This window comes from Annulohypoxylon maeteangense (assembly GCF_022496945.1).
Source record: "Annulohypoxylon maeteangense strain CBS 123835 unplaced genomic scaffold GGS22scaffold_2, whole genome shotgun sequence".
Classification (NCBI taxonomy): Eukaryota; Fungi; Ascomycota; class Sordariomycetes; order Xylariales; family Hypoxylaceae; genus Annulohypoxylon; species Annulohypoxylon maeteangense.
In genome coordinates this window covers 2,215,191-2,238,867 of record NW_025953249.1, presented here as the reverse complement: position 1 = coordinate 2,238,867, position 23,677 = coordinate 2,215,191, and the positions used below count along the sequence as shown (strand labels likewise).

The 23,677-nt window shown below is 47.2% G+C and overlaps 7 protein-coding genes across 7 annotated transcripts; 3 read left to right on the top strand and 4 right to left on the bottom strand.

Moving 5' to 3' along the window:
* Positions 1-40: 40 nt before the first annotated feature.
* On the top strand, positions 41-2,422 carry GGS22DRAFT_153406 (Clp1-domain-containing protein). Its single transcript, XM_047959845.1, has 4 exons — positions 41-153; positions 211-1,285; positions 1,346-1,603; positions 1,685-2,422. Exons 1-4 carry the CDS (start codon positions 118-120, stop codon positions 1,690-1,692), a joined length of 1,377 nt encoding a protein of 458 aa, XP_047823035.1. The 5' UTR covers positions 41-117; the 3' UTR covers positions 1,693-2,422.
* A 1,894-nt stretch (positions 2,423-4,316) lies between these two features.
* GGS22DRAFT_68591 (putative isomerase YbhE) lies at positions 4,317-6,691 on the top strand. The gene is made up of 4 exons (XM_047967794.1): positions 4,317-5,111; positions 5,262-5,727; positions 5,790-5,897; positions 6,057-6,691. Exons 1-4 carry the CDS (start codon positions 4,558-4,560, stop codon positions 6,324-6,326), a joined length of 1,398 nt encoding a protein of 465 aa, XP_047823034.1. The 5' UTR covers positions 4,317-4,557; the 3' UTR covers positions 6,327-6,691.
* A 5,740-nt stretch (positions 6,692-12,431) lies between these two features.
* On the top strand, positions 12,432-15,134 carry GGS22DRAFT_68535 (uncharacterized protein). The gene is made up of 3 exons (XM_047967790.1): positions 12,432-12,925; positions 12,982-14,447; positions 14,547-15,134. The coding sequence occupies exons 1-3, from the start codon at positions 12,554-12,556 to the stop codon at positions 14,806-14,808; spliced, it is 2,100 nt and encodes a 699-aa protein (XP_047823033.1). The 5' UTR covers positions 12,432-12,553; the 3' UTR covers positions 14,809-15,134.
* Positions 15,135-17,272: 2,138 nt separating this feature from the next.
* Positions 17,273-18,425, bottom strand: GGS22DRAFT_68543 (uncharacterized protein). The gene is made up of 2 exons (XM_047967793.1): positions 18,166-18,425; positions 17,273-18,067 (listed from the first exon to the last, which is right to left on the bottom strand). Exons 1-2 carry the CDS (start codon positions 18,215-18,217, stop codon positions 17,418-17,420), a joined length of 702 nt encoding a protein of 233 aa, XP_047823032.1. The 5' UTR covers positions 18,218-18,425; the 3' UTR covers positions 17,273-17,417.
* GGS22DRAFT_68542 (uncharacterized protein) lies at positions 18,426-19,576 on the bottom strand. The gene is made up of 2 exons (XM_047967792.1): positions 18,744-19,576; positions 18,426-18,671 (listed from the first exon to the last, which is right to left on the bottom strand). The coding sequence occupies exons 1-2, from the start codon at positions 19,187-19,189 to the stop codon at positions 18,635-18,637; spliced, it is 483 nt and encodes a 160-aa protein (XP_047823031.1). The 5' UTR covers positions 19,190-19,576; the 3' UTR covers positions 18,426-18,634.
* GGS22DRAFT_68541 (uncharacterized protein) lies at positions 19,577-21,687 on the bottom strand. The gene has a single exon (XM_047967791.1). It carries the CDS (start codon positions 21,074-21,076, stop codon positions 19,964-19,966), a length of 1,113 nt encoding a protein of 370 aa, XP_047823030.1. The 5' UTR covers positions 21,077-21,687; the 3' UTR covers positions 19,577-19,963.
* Positions 21,688-22,217: 530 nt separating this feature from the next.
* GGS22DRAFT_184771 (uncharacterized protein) lies at positions 22,218-22,970 on the bottom strand (the record flags this gene model as incomplete). The annotated part of the gene is made up of 1 exon (XM_047964221.1): positions 22,218-22,970. The coding sequence occupies one exon, from the start codon at positions 22,968-22,970 to the stop codon at positions 22,218-22,220; it is 753 nt and encodes a 250-aa protein (XP_047823029.1).
* Between the last annotated feature and the right edge of the window lie 707 nt (positions 22,971-23,677).

Here is a 23,677-nt window from a genome sequence, read left to right as displayed (position 1 = left end):
TCTGTAGCTTGGAGTTTATTTTTCCTCACTTGTCAACATTCTGGGAATCAACATTTTCGATATGCTTCATTTCCCTAGACACCTTTCTTGTTAAATTGAGATCGGACCAATGCGAATATGTCAATCCCGGGATTAGGAGAAATACCATCAGTCGTGCGCATATTATTCTTTAATTCACTTTGATTGACTACGTAGCTAATCTTCGAACAGGCGGACCCGACTACCTCATCTGCTGCCGCCGTAACACCAACTACTATCGAGACTCTCCAACCTTTCTGGGAATACAGATTCGAAGTTCCTCATGGCTCCACTTTAGATATCAAGTTAATTTCAGGAACTGCCGAGAAGGATGGCACCGAACTCGCCCCAAATACGCCGTACACTTTTACGGCGACAAAGTCGAAGATAAATACGTGGCATGGGTGTGCTCTCGAAATAATTTGCCCTTCCGGAAGCTACGATGCATATACGTCAGAGCCGACAGCAGACGAGACACCCATGGTCAGCTACCTGAATTTGCATTTCAAACTCGAAGCCATTCGCAGTGCCGCAGAGAAAGCAGGACAAATGGGGCCACGAGTCTTGGTCGTCGGGCCGCCGAACGCCGGGAAGACAAGCTTGGTCAAAATGCTCACAGGGTGGGCAACACGCATGGGTCGTCAACCTCTCGTTGTAAATACGGATTGTCGTGAGGGTATGCTCGCATTACCAGGTTCGCTAAGCGCTGCCGTCTTCGCGACTATCATCGACATCACAACGGAATGGGGCAGCACGCCAAGCAGCGGGCCAAGTGCCATACCAGTCAAGCTTCCGATCGCGTATAACTACGGTTTAGGGCAACCCGAAGAAAACATGAGACTCTATAAGAGAGTAATAAGTAGGCTAGCTGTGGCGGTAACCTCCCGGCTCGCGGAGGATCCCGATGTAAAGACAGCCGGCCTGCTGATCGATACGGGTGGAATCAACGCTTCTAAGGGGGGCTACGACCACATAGCCCATATAGTATCCGAGTTTTCGGTCAACATCGTGATCGTAGTAGGCTCGGAGCGTATGGGTAGCGAGATACAGAAGAGGTTTGCTGGGCAGAAAACTACACTGGATGAACCCATCACTGTGGTTAGCCTAGATAAGTCAGGGGGCGTCGTTGAAAGGGATGCGGGATTTCTGCAGCAGGTCCGTGAAACAGCCATTAGGGAATACTTTTTCGGCAATGTGAATACTACGTTGAGCCCATTTACACAACAAGTCGACTTCTCGGCTTTGTCAGTCTGGAGAGTTGTTGAATGTATGGATATACTCCGTGCTACTAATTATACTATGAGTAATCATGCTAACAAATATATAGCATCCCCCTCAACAGCACATGAAGATGAAATCTACAATGATACGATGCTGGAGAAGGTTGAGCCGTCGCTCATGATGCAAAACTGCCTCCTTTCAGTTGTCTACGCATCGATCCACGACCCGGCAGACACGATCCGCGATTCTAATGTTATGGGTTACGTATACGTCGCCGATGTTGACGAAAAGCGACGGAAGCTTAAAGTTCTGGCACCAGTGAATGCTCGCTTGGGAGATAGACCACTCCTCTGGGGAAGTTGGCCTGAACCTATGGTTAGCTTGTTGGGTTAAACGACAGGTCGATTTTCCTATTATTTTGAAGGAGAACCTGACAGAAACTTACACGCGTGAAGCCTATTACTGTCACAAATACCCTATTCGGATCATCTTATGATATACGGACGGGAAGCATGGCGAGTAACAGGAAAAGAAAAACAACCATTCGACGGGAAATGAAGATAACGATGTTGACTCGGGATCTACTAGAGCGCAGTTGATATCGACCTGCACGCGAAGTCGTGTTCAAATTTCGCCATTGGTTGATAAGCCCACATGGGATGCTTAAACGGATCGATAGAAAGAAGGCGGAAATTCCTAGGAAAATCACGAACGCGTTTCAACAGCTGGCCGGAGCAAATTATGGCGTGAATGACAAAATTGGAAATTTTATGCTATCCTCGGGCATTACTACATATTTCCACACTGACGACGCCTTGAACAACATTGCAGTTCGCTAAAATCCAGCTTGCATAGAGCCGATTTGCATATTACCCCGAGCATTGGTGACTCTACGCGGTTAAATCTATGGTTTTAGATCTCGCAACACCGACTACGCCTATTCAAGGAAAAGGGCTCGATGATCGGATTGCTTATTGATTGACCAAAAAAATATTTATCTGGATTAGCTAGCGAGATACAATTCTCGGCATGGGGGTTGAGCTCGGTTTGGTTGCTAATGCCAATTCTACTCGGTTTGCTTTGAGGCGACGCTTAACAGGTTGAAGTTATATTCGCGTTACGATGGGCAAGATCACATGGCCAAAGTTGCCTTAAAATAATGAATATAATATTCAATCAGAAATCTTTATGATTCCAGTCGCTAAAGTTCATATGCATCAAAATCAGATATGCGTCGTGGATGCGGTTCCAAATCAACATCCGAAGTAACATTGCTTGAGTAGTTGTCATTGTTTCAAGATGGCACGAGGCTTCTCTAACCGCTGCGTTTAGCCCCTTTCCTTTTGTCTTCGGCCACGAGGTGAGGTAACACTGTCAAACTCCTTATTACGGGAATTGATTTATTTAAGGTTTCATCCTTGCTGTATCTATTTCCACACCAATTCTATACTAATACAGCTAATGAGTTGTTATACTCGAATTATAGTTATTTTATGAATAATAAAAAACGAGGTTGACGTGGACAGCAGAATGAGAATGTTACACGGTAACATCACATTACTGTAGGTTATTTGGCGATCGAAAGAGATTGTTACTTGGAAATAGCTGGCAACCATGTGGACTATCTCTTGGCTACATGCTTCCAAATCTTTAATCCTCCCTTATTGCCCGCGCACCTAGTAGCTATGTTCCGGCAGTATGTATAAGTACACGTAAACACAATTACACGATGCGCCTAGGACATATAAGCTCTTCGACTCGGTCACTTGGCGGAATTGCTATATGTCTTGGCGTAAACGGAAGTGTAATAGGTGTCCCCATAGAAACTTGGTCATATGGAAGCTAAGGTTTTTGTCTTAGCATCGTTATCCATGCTGTCGGCGAATTCACTATGATTACAGCTGACGGTGGTGGCAGCGGAACTCGGGTATCGGATCGTTTAGGCTTTTGAACCGTGATGGCTGTCCTGAGATGTTAGATACTAGTCTACATAGGAATATTTCTCCGTCGACTCGAAGCCCGACACCCACGGAGAATAATACATCTAGCATAGATAGAAGCGATTGGTGCTCTTGTCCTTTTTCTGCAAGCAACAGAGACGATTTCGACCATATTTGGACTTGGTCATAACTCTTCTCGTCCATTGATTACCAGGTTGGGGCAGTGATTAGAAACAAGGACTCTTCCCGTCTTTTACTACTACGTCAGGGTTGCAATTGTGACTACGCTGACTTGCTTGCAGCAGGTAACCCTTCTGCGACCCTGCTAGCCTGCGAGTATCTCTGTGAGCAACGCAGGGGTAGTCTATAATTTAGACACGGCATAGCAAGTTACCTACTGAGAGATGATAATAACTACCTGGTAGTAAATGTCTAACCAATTGCGGCGGGATACCTAACACGGTGTAAGCGCTGGTCGAATGTGGAAGCATACAACCTGACTTGAGCGCTATAGTCACATCATGAACAGCTCAAGTGATCTCCGCGTTCGGGACTTAGCGATGCGACACGATTAATTAACTTTCAGGGCGATGACACCCCTCCGAACCCCTAGTCCTCGGTCCCTTTCTTCTCCGGCTACGATAATTATACGACGTGTTGTAAGGGGAAAATTCTATCCATCCTATCCGCCGGTGGAATATTTTTCTGAACGTAAGTGGAAGGTCTGAGTTATAGTCGAATCTTAATAAGTTATAACTGACGTTTGAGGATCTCGTAGATCCTCCACTCACCCCAGAAAGAGACGAAAGTTGAGACGAAGAGGCATGATGATCGAACCCAGCAAGACAGAAAAAGGTACCCCTGTCCGACTGTACCAGAAATCTTCAAAGTCTAGTTCAGGTCACTAATGATTTGCCCCGTCTCTTCTCCACCATTTTTCCTCCGCATTGCTACGCTATCTCCCGTGTGCTACTAGCCTAGATTTTACTCCAACCTCTTCGACTTTGCTTATTGGAGCTTGACGTGAAGGTCTCCTCGCCATGCCCTCTTCACGCCCGTTTCCTCCAATTTCTTGCCCCATACCCCTGCAGCGGACTAAAAAGTTGTCGTGTTTGTAACCAAAGGACCTTCACATAAGGATCTCTATTGAGATGGCCCCCTTTTGCATCATCGGTCTCCCGACCCCCTTGCTCTTAGATTCGGCCGGCTTCCACAATTTTTCCGGATTTTATGCAGTTCCGTACTAGGATTCAGTGCAAGGACCCTCCGGTTAAACCCAACAGAGAAAAAGAGGCGGGGGATAGTGATGACGGCGGAGTGCTAGTTGAGGATAGCGAACATAGTGCGTCTCCGGAGGGGGAGGCGGACGTAATTCAAGATGACAAAGCCTGGGCATGTTGTTATTGCGAGAGCGCGTAGAGTTAGCTTAAGAGGATGCGTTGGGGTGACTTTTCTGCTCGCCTTCCTTATCCTCACCCGTCAGTTGACTCGGTTCAGTGACAGTCAGTCGATCGACAAGTCGAAGCATCCAACCATGTGGAAAGGTATCTTCCCCGCAGGGCTGCTGTCCCTTGGATTAGTTAGTTCGGCATCCGCTACCCTCCTTTATGTAGCTTCATATGCTGGTACCGTCACGACGCTGCGTCTAACCTTGCCTGACGATGACTGCGTTGACGGCACTGCTGCCACCCTCGCAGCCATCTCCAATTCGACCGGCTGTGGTCCAAATCCGTCGTGGCTAACGTTGGACTATTCCAAAAACTTCCTCTTCTGTCTAGACGAAGGATTGAACGACCCTTATGGAGGCGTGACATCCTTTTTCACCAACAATGACGGCACACTCACCACACTGAACAAGCTCGAGGTGATACAAGGCCCCGTTAGCATAGCTGAGTTCGGTGTTGGTGGGCACGGACTGGCTATAGCACACTAGTAAGCCAACCCTCTCCCGTCTCCTCCGCGTGCGGCGAACACGTTCGGTGGTTCGCAGTCCACTCCTATGTCTTGGCATCACCTACAATATCAAATCATGGGCGCCGTCTAGATAAAATGGTTTCCGTCATCACTGACCAAACTGTCCAGTTCCGGTTCTAGCGTCAGTGCCGTTGGGTTCACCCCCGAGGGCAACCTCACTCTGGTGCAGAATGAGACATATACTCTCACGGCACCTGGCCCTGACGCTGAACGTCAAGAGGCGCCGCACCCGCACGAAGCGATATTAGATCCTACCGCCTCATATGTGCTGGTACCAGACCTGGGGGCCGACGAAGTGCGTATCTATCAAGCCGATGCTAAAACTCTTGGGTTGACCCCTATCGCGCCCCTTACTGTGCGGCCCGGGTCTGGTCCGAGACACGGTACATTCTTAGTCACCCCGAAGAAGACGTACTTCTACCTCATCTCCGAGCTGACAAACGCAATCACCGGCTACGAGACCGTCTACAATAAGAACAAGACTTTGAGCTTTAACGAGTTGTTCTACATTCCTACCCACGGCGAGAATAAAACTCTGCCGAAAGGGACAGGCGCTGCTGAAATTGTCGTATCGGTGAGTGTAACTCGAGATATATTAGTATTTAGAACCTCGGCTAACGTTATATGATTATGAAGCCTGATGGAAATTTCTTGATCGCGTCATCTCGCTGGGAGAATTCGTTCAATATCACGAACTTCGATCCTAACAACAGCACGGATATTGCCTCAGACCCACTGATAACTGTGAGTACTAATCTACCTGTATTTCAAAACCGCTTACTCTCGATTTCTTTCACGTGCTTTTTCTCTCTCTCTCTTATTTCTTGGCTAAGGTCTCGTGAGTTCACGAGACCAACATTTTTCCGCACATGTAGATTAGTTACTGACTCACGAACGTCGCAGTTTTCTATCGACCATGCCACCGGTAAATTAACCAAAGTCCAAGAGTTCGCTGCTGGCGGTAGCGGGCCTCGGCACTTCTCCGTTAATGCGGAAGGTAACCTGGTAGCCGTGGCGCTGCAAGCGGACAGCCGCGTCGTCATCATCAAACGCGATGTCAAGACGGGCAAGCTCGAGGACTACGTCGCGTATGCGGATATCGAAGGCGAGCTGACCGCAGCCATCTTCCGCGAGGATTATAGTACCGCCTATAAGTCCAAAGTGCAACATTAGATTGCGTGTTTAAATAACATACATACCTGGTTGTATATACGTCGTACGACTTATTAGAAGCAACTAGCCCCCTTTTTGTGGACCGCTTTCGTCCTCGTAAACCTACATGTACGTACATCGTGAAGCAAACCTGAGTGGCCAATGGTTGGCCAATACGAACGGTAGCAATACATATATGTATAAGATTAGTTAACCATGTATGTATAATAAAACCGTGCATGATAAGATATACCTAGTTTAAGGTCATGTGGTAACTTCGCTGAGCGGACCCCCTGAAAGCGCTCCAAACCGTCCGGAGCCTCATTCACGAGCCCGAGGGGGGAAGACGCGAACATGTGTTGGAGCCTCCTGCGGGGTTCGAGCCAGTGCTGGGTGGCTCGCACGATATAGATTGGGAGGAGAAATTCTGCGGTGCGGGGGAAGGGGGATTTTAATATACCCAGACACGTAAGTAAGCCTTCTCAAGTTTGGTAAGCCAGGACGGGATGGGTTTGGCGGTATGTAGGTTAATTAACCAAGTTGCCACTGGTGAGATTTACTTTTTTCTCGGGGACGAAAATAGAAACACAGTACTCGTCTTCCGGGATACAGTGCCTGGTCTGGCTACCTAGAAATGGGGTAGCTGCTGCGGAATAGTGTCACTCTGGATATGAGGTAGGTAATAGGTATGTACTGAGATACCTGGCAATAGAGTCAAGCTAATGTGTCCTACGTATGGAAAATCGTTGATCAGGGGCGAAGATGTTCACGAAGATTCGTCATCCGTGCCGTCGACCTCATCATAAACAATCTCCTTACGGTAACAAGATAACGACGGAGATTCTTGGCAAGCCCGTTTCTGGAACAGGATACGGGAGATCGACGGGGCGCTGGCAGACTGCTTGGATACATCAGGGTCACGATTGCGTAGCACCCTCCGTCGAAGAACATCATCCTTCTCGCGATGGAGCTCAACCAGGAAATTTGGGATTCGCGTAATATATTAACATCGCATGAAGTGCACATCCTGTATGACTTACAGCTTGGTCCACACCGAACTAGTGACCTGGTCACACGTCGAGATGGCTGACTGCGGCGCTCGGTAACGGTACCAGAAAAGCTTGACATGTAGGTCTGTAGCCGGTTGGTACGACGTAACCGTTTGCTTTTTTTTTTCGACAGGGCAAGGAATATGTAGCACACACTTACATATGTCTCAGGTAGGTCAAGAAGGGGGGTAAGTGCTCGATCTGGATGTACGGAATGCCGTTTTAGGCTCGATGATTAAGCCAATACGGCTCGGATTGCGAGTGAGTTGTACGTCTAGACTTCGATCCTGTATTTTGTATTCGAAGAATTTTGTTGAATGTGAGGCATGATACCGACGTTGCATTCGTTTAGTAGTCTCTGCCCAAAAAGCGCACGGCCTCTCGTTTTTTCTTTTTCATCTGTTGCGCGTCATTCTTTGCATATGTCGGAGACGGTAGGTATCGCGATCGTGGTTCTCTTATTCTTTCTTATTTTTTTTGTATCAAGCCTTGCTCTTGGAGCTGGTTGGTGGAACCAAGATAGACATACTCGTGGGACATAGCCTCATAGGTAGGCTGGCTGAGAGAGAGGGTCTATCCCTATTCTAAAATCTAAGAAATACTACCCCGAACCGAGTTTGCCCATGTCATAGAGTCTGTGACTAGTGCATGCGGGGTCTGCGGGCTGGCAGCGAGGCAAGCGTGGGCTAGCGAGAGTCCGGGCAGGCTGAGTAGATGCATAGGAGATCTGGTAGGTCGATCATCAGAGAGGATGTGACATTTTTTACGATGCCATACATGAGTTTGTTGAATGCGGCATTGCAAGGTTACCTGCTAGTTATCCCCTGTCAGAAGGTAGGCCGGGAACGTAGGAGCCGACGTCGTTGGAGTCTATAGCGAAGTCTGCCGGCAGCGGAATGACTCCGAGCGGCTGGGCAGGTTTAGTAAACTAATGAGCATGGGGAAGCATTAAAGTTATCGTAAGCTCTAACATATATTGGAGAAGCTCGTACGAGTTTCGCCATAGGCCGGCCACGTTATGAGTGCAACCAAATGTCCACTCTGGCAGATTAGTATGTGTCTTGGCATCAAGGACAAGAAGTTGACTTAGTATGAGGAAGTGAGAAATGAGAGAAGACATACAATGCTACATGCGTACATACAGAGGTAGTAACCGTCACTACCGGCTGACCGGGGCTGTGGGAATAATTCAAAACTCCTCGTAATATCTTTAAACTGAAATTATCTGTCTTAGGCGCGTGACTAAGGTAAAAGTTCCACTGCGGGAGCGATAGAATAGTACTGATACTACCCCCATATGATCTACTTCACTGTCAATAAGGAGATTTCCGAAAGGTACCCTGATGAGGTTCAAGGTCTAGTTAGCATTTCTTATTGTAACGAGATGGTGCGACGGTATACTAAGTACGTACGCATTGAATAAGGCCGTCTTGGATTATTCTCTCATGCCACGAGACCCTCTTCATCATCATATGACTAAAGATGACAAGTGCTTGGAAGGACGGAGGGTGTGTTGGCTGAATATTTGAAGCTGAATCTTAGTAGGAGGTAATAATAATCATGGTAATATCTGATTAATGTGAGGATACTATACCTGTAGGTAGGTACCGGTAATCTTAAAATCTCAAACCGGACTTCTCAACTTAGGTACGGGAAAAGCCGACGTGTTTGAGACATCCTTCCCCACAGAATATGATCTACTTTGTTCGGACGACTTTTAGTCGATGCTAAACCTAGTCCGATCTTATAGATGATGATTAAGTGTAAGGATAATGCCCTCTAGGAATTGAACTCCGTGCCGTGGTTTTCGCAAGGTTGCCACGTTTTCATCACTTCCGTACTTCCACCATCACTCAAGTATTCGGGCCGTTGGAAGGCTCTCATCATGCAAGTCACCGTCGACACCAACAGCCGACGAAACGGCCACCCCACGCACCAAGCCTTGGAACATAACTAAATAAGTAAGCTTTGAGCTCTTAATTGTTAGCGCTAGGTAGGAAATCGATCTCATGTCTTGAGTTTTCCAGAACACTGCTAGATCTTCACTCTTGCCGTAGTAATCCGCGTCAATCCGCGCCAATCCGCGGTTTGCCTGAAAAGTACGGTCCACTGTTTAGATGAACTTGTCCTGTATGGGGGAAAAGTCTTCCAAGGTCAGCCTCGCAAACTTCCCCGTCTAGAGGATATAGGGCGAAGGGTTGCCTGGTAGCGAGAAGGGATCGTCCTGTTCATGCTGCGCTAGCGGAACGACAGCGAAGAGGTACGGCACCCCAGGCTGTCGGCCGTAAAAGTACAGAAGGGCTTTCCAGAAAGGAAGGTCAGCTACCTTCACTAATAGAGATAGTCATCCGCTTTTATATTGATGTCGCAGAACAACGGTGGTAAACCGGCTCTCGTGACTTAAGCGATACGATGTAAGCAAATCGCTAAATGACGACCAAGGCCTTTGGTCAAGTCATTATATATAAGTTGGAGCATCTTTCACGTGTGGCCAGGTAGATTAATAAGTTGATGAATGCTGAAGCCTGACTGATGGTTTGGCCACGACATCGATATCCAATGATGGGTCACCCATTACAAGAGGAGGTAGGTAAGATCATTTCGGAGGTTGACTTGTCCTTGGGGGATTCCTGGGCTCGTAGTTGGATATAGTATAGTAGATAGGTATATTATAGCCCAGTATCGTTTAGTATAGCACATGAGATGCGTCAAATCCCCTTTAGGAACACGCATCAGAATACCCTTAGAGGTCGTGACTCTTTGGGGAAGTGGGGAAACCGAGTTTAATTTGATAGCTCGGCCGAGTAACGTGAAGATTGACTGAAACTGGGAGCAAATTTGCTCAAAGTGGTTAGTGTAGACTAATAGCTAGACTTTGATAGAGTCGTCCTAGCCTTTGTCATCAGATATCAGCTTGTATTGAAGGCATATAAAGAAATACAAATCATTTAACGGCTTCGAAATATGAGTTTTGTGTTTGTAGAGTGGGCTGTTAAATAGGTAACTTACCTGGTATGCATGCAATGTACGCTGTACTGACTGTGACTGCATGTATCTCGCATACTCGTGTGCCGAATCCTGGGCTGTAGGAAGATGGGGATGACAAGGGTTATCGACTCAAGTCTTACCTCGGTACCTATAAGAATATGACTTGTAACACTCTATCTAAAGTATCTCCGCAGTGGCGTGCGGCACTCCAAATCAGACGATTAAGGGTCTGAGCCGATTTCGTGTACCCCATGCAGATAATTACAGCACATAACCTGTGCTATTTGGAGTACCCGCGAGGGGTACTTAGGCTTGATACGGACACCTAAAGGCTCCTGTGCGTACTAGATATCAGAAAAAAGAATATCCATCGTGACAAAAGATGCGTCCAGACCTGACTTGCTTTCCTACCTCGGAGGTACGTGTTAGCTTTCCTTAACCTCTTGGGGGTAGTCAATAGCTTTAAAATATAAGCGCCTACACGATTTCTTGCATAACCAGTATTTCCCTACGTAACTTAAGAAGTATGAGATAAAACGGTTGGTGTCTAGCGATTGCTTCCGTTCCAATCGCAGCTTCTTCCTCTGGCTACCTACTTGGTAGGGCTAGTAGCGCTAAAAACTAACCGAACTTTTTAGTATGGGAGCTCTAGGGCAGGAGCTAGGAGTTAAGCAACCGCTAGCTTGTCAGTTTGTCGGGCGTGTGTAGCCTCCAATTGTGGCAACTGTGGACCTGAATTAGCTAATAGCAGCTGTGCCCTTGCCCGCTTTGAGATTCTTCCCCTGTTCAAATCCATGAAATCCACGAAATTCATGAAAATCTTCGAACCTCACCACAATCTTCGTGCCGTCCCATCGTCAATTGCTATCGTAAATCCCACCTAAACTACGGAAATTTTCATATTCCCTTTCATCCGGGTCCTTGTCGCAACCCGCAGGACCCCAGATCCCATCTCCAAAATTGCATCCTACGTACTTTTGTACCTTGCCTATAATTATTTTCTCATTCGTCGGGTTGTGAGTTAAAGCCTACTAGGTCCTAGGTATAGTGGACTCATCCGCCTTAATCTGAAGGCCTCTAGTATACTTACCTAGTAGGTATAATGCTAGAGCCGCCTCTACAAAGATACTTTCGAGATTTACCACGATCGGTGATCTATCTCGAAAAGTCTATACCGATTTTCGAATCGTCCCATGTTTTATACTATTCATGGAAAGATCCTGGCCATAGCCAATGCACTGGGCTGAAATATTAGACCGCGGTATACCTAGGTAATTATAGTCCTACATGCGAGGATTCGAGAATTTGAGGATCTGCTTATTTTCAGTTCCATGCTTTCCAAACCCCGTTGATATCAGCGCTTTGGCCGATATCAAGTCACAGGTGTTAAGTATCACCCGTGGTAAAAACCCCATCTTTCCCATCCTCTTTCGGTCTTCCTGCATAGTGTAGGGCATGAGGGCATGGCAAAGGGTGGATGTACGATGCATGATTCCCGCTGCCAGGGCTTGCCTGTTCGCACGAGGCATTACGAACTTGTATCACCATAAGAACCTGTTCATACTAGTTCATACGGAAGATGGATATCCTGAAAACCGGTTGGTTGATGAGTTCTGGACGGGCGAACGATCAATTTGCGTACAATACTGTACTATGCGTACCGCAAGCTTCCAGAAAATGGGCTCCAATCAAGGGTGGACGTGACCGGGTAGGGATGGAACCCTTGTCTCGTTGCAACGTCCCGCTCAATTGCTGTACTGGGTACCTTTTGACGACACTGCGCCTAAACCGCTATAGGTAGGAATTTTCTGGGGTTTACGGCTGGCTGGTCCCCCCCTCTAGGCGAGCTAGGATTAAATACTAGGGGCTCAACGATTCTGCGCCGCTTCTGCAGGTGTGTACCTACCATGTGGAGGGAAGACATAACCGTCAAATCTTCCCATATTTCCTACGGTTTCCTGTCTTAATACATGATAAGCTCGTTCCCGTGCCTTGCAGTTCGGGATACCCTCTCATCATTTTTTGTCCGAACCTTTGTCCCTGCACGGCGTCCTGGGTAAATACTTCCTCGCCGAAGTCGTATGCTTCTCCTGGTCCCGGTTACACGGCTTCGTACGAAAACGTAGCAAGGCATATCGTCTAATACATAAGCGAGACCGTCTGTGGTTGTTTTCGCCCGTTGAGGTGCCCGGTGACCCATTGGTTTGGAAGATGTCGCCGTCGTCCACGGGAGACTCACCTCTTTCCGCCGGCGCAGCGAGTAATTCGGGACGGCCATTTCCCTTGGCTTCGAGAGAGACTTTCTCAATCGAGGTCCCTTCGCCGCAGCTTAACCCGGTCACTAACGGCACAACACTAAAATCTCCGACAGCCCTCAAGGCTCAACGCACCGCAAGTTTCAGCCGTGAGGGAATATTAGGCTCGGCACAGAAGGCCCGAAATCTTTCACAGACGTCTGAAATCCGTACCGAGCCAACTACCAATGGCATGTCGAAAGCACCGAGCGACGAAGGAGTAAACCCGCTAAAGAGGCGGAACACAGATGCAACTGTCGACTACCCCCGAAGACGGGCCACCATTGCGGTAGGTTGGGAACGAATTCTTGTAATTTGAGTGAGATTCTGATTCAAAATCTGTAGTGCGAAGTCTGTCGCTCGCGAAAGTCAAGATGCGATGGTACTAAACCGAAGTGTAAGCTCTGTACCGAGCTGGGAGCTGAGTGCATATATCGAGAGCCCGGGATCAAGCTTGACGCTGGCGACAAGCTCATTCTTGAGCGATTGAATCGAATTGAGAGTCTTCTTCAAATTAATTTGGCAAACGGTCACCCGAACGCCATACAGATCGGACACGATTCTCCACCCATAAGTAATGGCACCGCTCTTAGTGGTGAAAACGTTATGATTCAGAACTCGTCTGGGAGTTTTGTCTCCATAATACCAAGCGGCGGCCTAGGAACATGGACGAGCCATCCCCAAGGAACCAACATATCCACGATGCCCAAAGTACACACCAACGCAGCACTACATCTACTTCAATGGCCATTAATTCGGGATTTGATCGGACGTCCATACGATCCGCAAATCATTCTGCAGCTCGAGATGGCACGTGAGCCTCTTCACTCACTAGCGAAAACACCTTGTGTCGATCTATCGAACACTAACGCTTACATCGAGGCCTATTTTGAGAGGGTGAACGTATGGTATGCTTGCGTCAACCCTTTCACCTGGAGGAGCCACTATCGAACGGCACTGTCGACTGGATTTCGCGAGGGTCCGGAGAGCTGTATCGTGTTACTGGTACTTTCTTTGGGTCAAGCAAGCTTGCGTGGCAGTATATCGAGGATCGTACCCCAGGAGGACCCTCCTGGCCTACAGTACTTCACGGCTGCATGGTCACTTTTACCTGGGATGATGACCGCTAACAGCGTATTGGCCGCACAGTGCCATCTACTAGCTGCAGCATACCTTTTTTATCTAGTAAGGCCATTAGAAGCCTGGAATTTGCTATGTACCGTAAGCAGCAAACTGCAACTCTTACTTATGACGCCAACTCGAGTACCGGATGACCAGAGAGAACTACTGGAACGAATTTACTGGAACGCTCTCCTTTTCGAAAGCGATCTTCTTGCAGAGCTCGATCTTCCTCATTCCGGGGTAGTTCAATTTGAAGAAGGCGTCGGTCTTCCTGGTGGGTTTCAAGGAGAAGAATCGGAAGCAGTTGGTCGAGACGATCTCTGGTACTTCTTGGCAGAGATTGCGTTAAGGAGACTCCTTAATCGAGTCAGCCAACTTATTTACTCGAAGGATTCTATGGCCTCAACCACCAGTCTCGAGCCTGTTGTGGCAGAGCTGGACTTTCAGCTCACGCAATGGTACGAAAGCCTCCCGTTGGCCCTCCAGTTCCCGTTCACCCGTACGACTCTACCGGACCCGGTGCAAACGGTGCTACGATTACGTTTCTTTGCTTGCCGAACCATTATCTACCGTCCGTATATCTTGGCGGTGTTGGATAACGAACAGGCCGTATTGGACCCCTCAGTGCGGGAGAGCTGTCACAAATGCCTCGAAGCCTCAATCAGGCAATTGGAGCACATATCTGCACAGTAAGTAAAATTCTCCTTCAATGATTGGTCAATTTCTCTAGCCTCATGCCTTGTTACCGGCTCTTCAAATCATGACCCAATCTAACGATTTGGCCGTAGTCACGCCGGCCATATGCCCTACCTCTGGCAAGGCGCGCTCTCTATTGTCTCGCAGACGTTATTGGTTATGGGTGCTACCATGTCACCTTCTCTATCTAATATCCTGTTAACGCTCGTCCCTCACCGTGAGGTTATTGATCAAATCATCAATGACGTAATTATGGACATCGAGAGGATGGCTATACTGGCCCCAAGCCTTTCCCTAGCTGCCGAAATTATTAAGGAGGCTGAGGTCCGGAGGCGAACATTCTTGAATGGCTGACAGAATTGATCGGGAATGACGCAAAAGTATCGAATTCCATGGACGACATGTCCGGTCCGAATGCTTTGGGGGCCCCACGACGACAACGATCCCATGCTCCGTCCTGGACTCGGCAGTCCGCCACCTCCACGCTTTCATTGAAGCATCAAATTCTACGATGTCATATCTACCCGTTGTCTGGGCCGGCCTGTTCGCGTATCTGGGAACAGGTGCAGGCACTTGCAGAAGGGTGCCTGTCTAACATTCTCGGCTATGCTTGCAATGCGCTGTCTCTATTGCACGAGGACTTCTCCCGGGGAATGCACGCTGCGGTACGACGCTCAATCGGGGAGGTTATGAGGACGCACTTGGCGGCGACTAACCATCGGATCCTTTCAGCCTTGTCGGGTCTCTAGGGATCAAGTCCCTCCGTGGCTGATTTCTTAGATGATTGACAAGCTCCCAGGAACAAGGCCGACAGAGAGCCCTCGGATGTCTAAAGTGGCACACTCATGCGCTTTGGCAGCACTGCAATGGTCTGGGGTTGCATTCTGGGGTTGAACTGACGGAGCTGATTGGCGGGGGATACTCTTGGTCTGGGGATGGCTAGGCTCTGCGGTCCGCCATCCCGTCAACCCTGTTAACAACATCATTCCCTATTCCTGGATCCGGATGGGTCGGACAACACAACAACCACCAAATATTTTCATGTTTAGCACAGTTGGAGAAAGACCTGCTGAAATTTCCTATGCGTTGCATCGCTATCCAGAACAATGCGCGGTTATTCTCATCCTCCCACGGTGTACGCTACCTACCCCTTTCAACACCACCACGCACGACGATATCCTATGGGCCGATGAGGTCACAGACAAGAAGAATCTTGGATCAGGGGAAATGAGCTAACTACCTGGTTTATCCAACCCTATTCCAACCCTCCAAATATTTGCATGCATTATTGTATACCTAAATTTTCTTTGAGCGAACATGGTTGGGCGGATATGTCTTGATTGAGCGGCATCTCACTTTCACATTGTACTATTGTTCGCAATTTTTAGAGGATGATGTAGTCTCAGGTTCTTGTTCGGCGCCATCGGCGTTTTTAAGCGTTTCGCTCTGCATTGTCATTATGGTTAATTTTAAGGATCGGAACTTGGAAGTCTAGGAAAGTCCATATGTCTCGGGAGATTGGCTCTCGCCTGATGGCAGGAAGGTTACGAGGCAATGACAAAAGAGAAAAATTCACGATTCTAGACGACCAACATCGTCACCTATACCCAATTGATTTTTGAATGCATATATCTATATAATATGAAGACTTCTATTTATACATCTATCCACTTGGTAAATACCCAGTATACTGTATCTAGTGTTCTATTTTGAGCGAGCCGCACTCCGATGCTGAGCGACAGTCATCGTCACTCGCACGTGGAAATATTGCGAGTGGGATGCAAGGCAATTAATGACTTCATACTTTGGGTCTGCACGTTTTTTCCCCAGGGAAAGCAGCTTTTTCGTGGGAGTCACCCTTCTCACTCTTCTCTTTACTCCCATTCTTCCTCCGTATTCACATAAAGACTTCCACTCCACCAAGTATCGACCCTGACTTATGTAACTACCTACCTAGTACCTAAGTAGGGACTTACAACGGCTTAATAAGAGCCCTAAAGAACCAAATCCCGGACCTAGGTCAGTCCACGCGCATACCTCATTTTCCAAAATAGGAAATTTCGACCAAAAAACACCCCGATCATGCACTTGCAGTAGGTTAGGTCCTCGCTCGCACTCTCTCACTTTGCGGGGCTCCGCATTGCATTACCTTACCCTGCCTACCCTGCCTACACTACCTGCCTACAGGCACATATGTAAGTAACTACCAATCCCTCGTGCAGCGTCCCCCGGGTTCCCCTCCCCGGGATTGCTAGCACCCAGCTAGCACTAGCCGCGGCATTTTGAAAAACTGTCGGCAGGGTCGAGCGCAGAGACGAAGGATTTTTTCGACAGCGTTAGTTTGTGGATTCCACATAATAGGTGTATGTATGTATGTATGTTTCTTTTTTTCGGAGATTTATCTCGTCGCTTATAGGTACGGCGCGCGGGAACGCGGACTGCTAGAGGAGTACCGGTGAGAGGCGCGTCGTCGAATAGGGACGCTGTTTCTGGTGGGAACCTGAGACGGCTGTCGAGTGAACGCGCTATGACTTGTTGGGTAAGGGATAGTTGCCGTAGATGTTAAGGCGTGCTCTTCTCTTGTGGTGGTACGTGATGGTGAATAGGCTATCATAGTGTCTACAGAAGTTTCAGAAAGAGGAGATAACATATAATTAATGAGGTGCTTTGACGAGTTTAACAAGTTTCATAATGTCAGAGTCAGACTGGGGATCAAATATGATGCAGGATTTGGTATGGCTGCGTTATTAGCATCTCGTTGCCACATGTAATTGACTATTGGGCAATGTACTGGACAGTAAGCCAATTCAACTAAATCCAAAATCAATGGATTATAATCGCTACATAATCGCTATATAATATATCTACTGCCCTACGTCGCTAGCCGCAACAAGTGGCTCAACTTCACCCCTTTTCGCCTTTTCGCTACATCATACTATTCTAAATAACATACGTCTCATGAATCACTTATCAACGTCCCAAAAAAACCCATAGAAGATCCTCATCTGATGCTGCAGCGAATCAGACGCCCACGAAGTCACGACGAATCTTCGATCGAACCAAGACATTCTCCGGTCGATCTCTTCATTATTGTAGTATGGGTTGAAAGGGCTTCGTAGGTAATGAAGCCGCCTTAGCCTAGGTAGCCCTCGGAGAGGCATGAAGGCTAACGCCTTGAGTAATGAATCGGCTAGATCCCTTGATTGATTTAGTCGCTTCGGCATATCAGGGGGAAATGTAGGCCATTCGATCAATTCCAAAGAGACGATGTTCGGTGGCAGTTTACTCAAGAGCAAGGTATCCGACTTATCTTTCTGGTCAAACTTGGATAGAAGTGGAATTTCGGTTGTCAATTTCTCAAGTTTTATGAGTGAGGGTAAACATGTTAGTAGTTTCGAGTTTCCAAGCTGGCATAAGAAAAACTCCTTTCCGGTAACTCTGAATTCCAAGACTTTCAAGGTGTGAGCTCGCAAGAGGAGTGCAGAGTTGATATCCCTACCCGGCAATGGGTCTCTTGGGGTAGCATGACGATTATGTGGCTCTGTTGTTGCCAGCGATAAAGTCTCAAGTTGAAAAGCCGACTTGCAAATTTCGAATACCTCTTTTGCGCCAACTATAATAATAAAAGCCATTAGTGATAACGTACATACCTAGGTAGGCAAGACGAAGTATGGAAAGGGAGGGGAATGAATTCAACAAGATGCTACTCACAGCTGCAAACAAGCCTTAGTTCCCGGATATTCACCAACCATAGATAATTCATCCCGAAATAGGCATGATTTCCCGTTACACGCCATATATGAAGTCGCCTAAGGTTTCCCAACTCTAGAAAAACTGAAGGTATGTCAAGTTCATTCTTATATGTGTTGTTATTGGGATTGGAGACTCTTTGGAAATATAATGTCGACAAATTGGGGAGGATGGGCCCAGGGAAGTTAGGGTTCTTCAATACTTTGGTTATGGCATCACACAGAACGGGATAGTTGTTATTATCCTGTATACGAAGGAGTAATAATTCCGCTCTGGACGATAAGCAAAGAAGGATCGCTAAAATCCGTTGGGTGTACTCTGTGGTTGATTCCCAGTAATCTCTGAGATCCCAATCCTTTAACGTCCGGCCTTTAAATGGATCAAGCCGCGCACATTTAAATATAAGCCGGTGACGCCAATCGATAGTCTCCTAGGGTGGGTAATCGTATTGGACGAAAGGCCAAAGACTATAATCTCTAGAGTTAGCATTGCAATTTATATATCATAGGTAGGTAATAACCAAGGTCCGAGATACCTACAGGAAATCTTTACTGTAGTCGTGGAATTTGCTGATCCAAGGGAATTTTGTAATTATTGAGGGGCAAATGATATTCTTGATGAGCGGACAGAAGTCGGGTTCCTCTAACAAAGTTCTGATCAGAAGTACCATGGTCCGCTGGTTGCCGACGCGTTCATTTTCATCCGGTTTAGAGCCCAAGTATAAGATAATCGTTTCATATAGAAGCGGCCTCGTAAATTTGATGAGGAAACTGGCAGTAAGACAAATATTGTAAAGTGTGGTGCGGTTCACTAGGAATTCCTCTGGGGGCATCCCATCAGTTACCTTGTTAACTGGAAGTCGGAAATTATTTATGATCATGTGAAGGATCTCGTTGGGTATGAAAAGCACTGGTTTCTTTCGTTCCGGTTGCGGTTCGCGTAGGCGTATGACAAGGGCACGCTCCCAGTTTGGATCGTGCTCCATCGTTGCTATTGACCTAGGTAATACTATAATAGAGTAATATTGATATTGTAGGTAGAGGAATATGGCTTCTTAACTTCGCCTAGTAACGGTGAATGAAAGGGAGTTGAAGTTAGAAGTTGATAGAAGTTGAAAATAAAAACCTTTAGGGCTGAGTAATTTGAAATTGATCATTGATGGTTCCAGATGGGGTAGTACCTACCTACCTACTAGGTAAGGTTTTACTTAGTGCTTTCCATATGCTAGACATCGCCAAGGCAAGCCCTAACACTGGTACCTGAACGGATTGCAGGTGCGTAGGTACATTTTAAAAGTTCAAAGTAACTCCGAGTTCCTCTATAGCTTTAGGTAGGTAGCACCCGAATGGTCTTTGAACTTCTGCAACCTCAATCCAAACCCAAAAACGAACCATTGCTGAGAGTCAAGTGAATTGTGTTTATTAAGGCATTGGTGTAAAATGTTATGGTAAATCCCACTTAACCCGAAGTGTTATCGCTGATCTTGATCCGTAGTTCGCTGTGCTCTTTAAACTCAGCACGATCTATGTACAACCCTGCTGTTCGTGGAAATCGGATGAGCCAGCTTTTATGGCGGCCACCCATAAACATACCTACCTACCTACTAGGTAGGTAGGTAGGTAGTGTAGCGGGGATATTAGCACGAGGGATGGCGGGATGGCGGCCTCTTCAGCCAGTGGGGGCTTTTGAATGGGTCGTTGCTTCGAGGTTGGGACCTTTGAAATACAGGCGCACCTAGACATAGGTATCCATGGATATTTCAGGTAGGACTGTCGGGTTTTCGTCTTAAGAATAACCTTCTGAGCCCACCATTGGATTTCGAACTCTTGGGTCGCATCGAATTTTCTCCCGATATCTCAGGGGAAATCTCAACAGGAGTAGGGGGGAGGGGGATAGCCGGCTGTTCATTCTCGGGTATGGGTGTCTGTTTCTGCAAAGCCATCTTCCTCTCCGCTCTCCGTCGTCTTGGTCTCGGCTCCGATGACTGCTGTGGTGCTAGGAATTCTGGTAGTCGGTATTCGAACCCATCCTCGATGAATCCGGGGCTTCTTTCTTCTCCATTCATATTTTGGCCCTCCTCACTCTTGTATATCTGGGGAACTATGCGTTCCTCGTCACCGCAAACAACGACGTACCACCGAATACTCTCCTTCCTCTGTAGCTGATCTCGAAGCTTCTCGAGCCAGCCCGCCTTTTTACTCCCAAACGTATTAACTTTACGACCTTCCTCGTCGCTAATGCCGCTCATCGGTTTGTATGATTCCGTCTTCATTTGCGCCTCGTAGCGGCTCATTTCTTCTGCGACCGAGACCGACGTGTCGATGCGTATCACATAATCTGCTACATACGCCCACGGTCCGCTGACGGCACTCAAATCTGTTGGATCGAATTCTTCTAAGAATTTTATAGCGGACCAATCATTGAATGGTATACTGTCGTCGAGCTCAGCCGGATCCGGGGATGGTAACGAAGTCGCGTCGTCTTGCCTCTTATTCGTCGCTATCTGTCCTAACGTTGTGTTACGATTAGGCGACTTTATTCGTTCGCTGTTATTTCCATTTTCGCCGTATTCGATTCCGTTCTGTTTCCCCTTATTCCCTTGACCCCCTTCCGATTGTGTTCGCGCGTGAGCGTGGCCATTACTTGACGGAAGGCAAGTAGGATCGCGATTGGGGGAGGGGTTGCGGGTGCGCGCTGGACGCGTACATGGCGGCAAGAAGTCGAATAGCTCATAGAACTGGTTAAGGAGAGCGACGGGGCTCTTTCGTGTTACAATCCACTCGGTGGCAGCATCATCGATATTTTGTATAACGACAAAATACCTAATGCTTGGGCGATGCCAGCGAAAACCGTGGCAGAGGTACGTCGGCATTATGTGGTTGACAAAAGTCCCTTTACTGGGGGTGGATCGATTGGTAGACCGTACAGTAGTGCACGCGAGAAGTGGAGGGTCCCAAGATCCTGGTCTGTGGGGAAGAGACAAGGGGGGATCCTGAATTGGGGAATACCAGAATAACGAAGAATCGGGTGTCCACGATTTTCGATCAATATTCAACTCAATTCCACGGGTTCGCCATATCAGAAATAATTCTAGAATGTTTCTGATTTTAAACTATCACCACCGGATCTCTCGGCCGGCCTTGGAGAAATATTATGACGGTCGGTGCAGGGCTTAGCGAGCATAACTGAGCATAGCCAGCGCGCTCGTACAATCGACCAGACGCGAACCGTCACAACTGATAATAGCCTGTCTGACGGGACCACCTCTAACCTAAGTTGGGGATCCAGGGTAAAAGCAAACGTCGTCGCAAAGCCTTCGCTCACGTTATATATTAACAACTAATTAATATGCTCCAAAGCCGTCAGAGAGATATCGGCTGTTAATAAGAGGAGAGCTGGCAAGCTGAGTGCGTAAGCTGATCTGAATTAGTACTTGGCAGGCAGGTCCAGAACCCTTCATGGGTTTAGCACCGTACTAGATATGTGAGTATTTCTTGACTCTACAATGATCCGTAATACTGAGATACCTATAGATTATACATCAGACGAAATTCAATTATAGCCCGTGGCGTCGCGTAGCCCTGGAGGTATCGAGCGACAGTTCTTGTCTTGTCAAATCCCATCAATCTCAAATCTGTTAGGCGAACTTCATCAGGTCTCCGCCGAGACATATTTCAAATATTCTGGTCTTTTTTTAGCCTCTACCTTTTCTAGTTATATATCCTTCTGTGGTATAAAAGCGTGGCTATATCATCTATCGTCTAAGCCCCTTTTATCGGCCATGACAGTCCTGCCCTATACGTGCGAATTATGGATACCTACTACCTAGTACAGCCACTACGCATTTGCTGTCTTTTTTCATAATATGGGTTAGAACATGAAGCACTGCGTTCCAAGGATTGACGATGTTGCTCTATAATCTACCTATCTTCTTCTACTTGGATTTCATGCGTACTTTGCTTGGTGATGAACCTTGTACTCCAGATCTCTCTTCATCCTCGAGGCCATATCCTTCAGACCAAATTTCCTATCTCCCGAGCTATCTTCCTTATTGACTCTGGAACCTCGGCTTTTTGCGCCCGTCTCGCATTTGGATGTTGTTCTAGAGGATCTGGAGTGTCAACCCTCTGAGAACATTGTCGAAGGCTATTCCAGTAGTGCATAGGCGGGCTCTCTGGACTTCCCGCATACCATATCATCATTCGTCCATTAGGTATGGCCATCAACTCCTCCCGGTGGTCCTTGATGTAGACTTGGGATTGGGAGGAGACATGGGGCATATCGTAAAAGGAACTAGAAGTAAGGTGGTTATCCCAAACTGGTCTATTTCGGGGTATGAAAGAGAACAGAGGCCCGTGACTTAGCTCAGAGGCTGTCATATAGGAACCAAGGACGTCGCCTTGGCTATTGATAAAGCGAGGGACGTAGTGGCCGGTTCCAGGGCCGAACTTCACTTCGATTACCTCATCACAAGTTCGGGGATACCAGCGCATACCATCTAGGAAGATGACCCAAAAACCCATTGCTTTAGTCCGGTATCTCCCAACAAGGTTTCTGTACTCGGTAGAGTTGCCGTGGACATGATCGACTTTGTATTGGTGAGACGGACTGATCAACAGAAAACCACGGCCATCTGAAAGCTCTAGTTTGCAGGCCGTATTCGCGCCAGCTGGGTTTTTCGCGGTTGTTGTGTTGCGCTCTCCTCTCGACGATATATCAATTCTTCGCGTAAGCTGACAATTAGATTTTGTAGGGCTCAAAAACATGTTGGGCTCGCGACGAGATTGCCCTACGCCAATATTCCAAGGTTGGCAATGATATGCCCAATATATCGGCACGTTTCAAGGACGGTTTCCCCTTCATAATATAGTATTGTGGGAAACATTCTAGCTGAAACTTAGGTGTTCACAAGAGGGCATTTACGAAGATATTGTGAGTTACGGAGACTGGGTCGTTATGAGGATTTACTACTATGAGAAATCAGTTGAAAGGGGATTTTTAGTTCACCTAGGTACCTACTGAATCAATATTTCAGTCTCAACTGCTACCTTTAACACATAACCTATCCAGAAGTGTTCTAATCGGCATGTTGTTTAGGTAGAGTGCTGACTTAGGGGAATTAAAGTTATTATACTTCTACATCCCATGAATAGGAACATGTCGAATATAAAATACAGACTCATTGCATTCTTTTCATAAAATTTTCGTAGAACTGACTAACTCAAACTTTCAAGATCATATTGAATTATGGTTATATTAAAACTAGGCCAAAAGCTATAGCAGTATATAAGGTAACTATTACCGTTAATCATTCCATTATACCCATGAAAAAGGCCTGCTCCCTACTTACCTGGGTTTATTATTTAAACAGCATGGTGCTCAACCTGTCAGATAGCGCTTACTTCAGCACGCAGAACGCGCGTCTAAAGCCACTGACAATGCATTATCAGCTCTAGAAAGCTGCATATATCGT

What these genes read in the sequence shown, in the direction of transcription:
- GGS22DRAFT_68543 (XM_047967793.1), bottom strand. Translation starts at nt 18,217, where the DNA reads ATGAATTATCTATGGTTGGTGAATATCCGGGAACTAAGGCTTGTTTGC. An exon ending in ACTAAGGCTTGTTTGCAGCT is followed by an intron (nt 18,068 to 18,165) that starts GTGAGTAGCATC and finishes TTATTATTATAG; the next exon opens with TTGGCGCAAAAGAGGTATTC.
- GGS22DRAFT_68542 (XM_047967792.1), bottom strand. Translation starts at nt 19,189, where the DNA reads ATGGAGCACGATCCAAACTGGGAGCGTGCCCTTGTCATACGCCTACGC. An exon ending in GACTACAGTAAAGATTTCCT is followed by an intron (nt 18,672 to 18,743) that starts GTAGGTATCTCG and finishes TAGAGATTATAG; the next exon opens with TCTTTGGCCTTTCGTCCAAT.
- GGS22DRAFT_68591 (XM_047967794.1), top strand. Translation starts at nt 4,558, where the DNA reads ATGACAAAGCCTGGGCATGTTGTTATTGCGAGAGCGCGTAGAGTTAGC. An exon ending in CTGCTGAAATTGTCGTATCG is followed by an intron (nt 5,728 to 5,789) that starts GTGAGTGTAACT and finishes ATGATTATGAAG; the next exon opens with CCTGATGGAAATTTCTTGAT. An exon ending in CCTCAGACCCACTGATAACT is followed by an intron (nt 5,898 to 6,056) that starts GTGAGTACTAAT and finishes CGAACGTCGCAG; the next exon opens with TTTTCTATCGACCATGCCAC.
- GGS22DRAFT_153406 (XM_047959845.1), top strand. Translation starts at nt 118, where the DNA reads ATGTCAATCCCGGGATTAGGAGAAATACCATCAGTC. An exon ending in TAGGAGAAATACCATCAGTC is followed by an intron (nt 154 to 210) that starts GTGCGCATATTA and finishes ATCTTCGAACAG; the next exon opens with GCGGACCCGACTACCTCATC. An exon ending in AGTCTGGAGAGTTGTTGAAT is followed by an intron (nt 1,286 to 1,345) that starts GTATGGATATAC and finishes ACAAATATATAG; the next exon opens with CATCCCCCTCAACAGCACAT.
- GGS22DRAFT_68541 (XM_047967791.1), bottom strand. Translation starts at nt 21,076, where the DNA reads ATGCCGACGTACCTCTGCCACGGTTTTCGCTGGCATCGCCCAAGCATT.
- GGS22DRAFT_68535 (XM_047967790.1), top strand. Translation starts at nt 12,554, where the DNA reads ATGTCGCCGTCGTCCACGGGAGACTCACCTCTTTCCGCCGGCGCAGCG. An exon ending in GAAGACGGGCCACCATTGCG is followed by an intron (nt 12,926 to 12,981) that starts GTAGGTTGGGAA and finishes CAAAATCTGTAG; the next exon opens with TGCGAAGTCTGTCGCTCGCG. An exon ending in TTGGAGCACATATCTGCACA is followed by an intron (nt 14,448 to 14,546) that starts GTAAGTAAAATT and finishes ATTTGGCCGTAG; the next exon opens with TCACGCCGGCCATATGCCCT.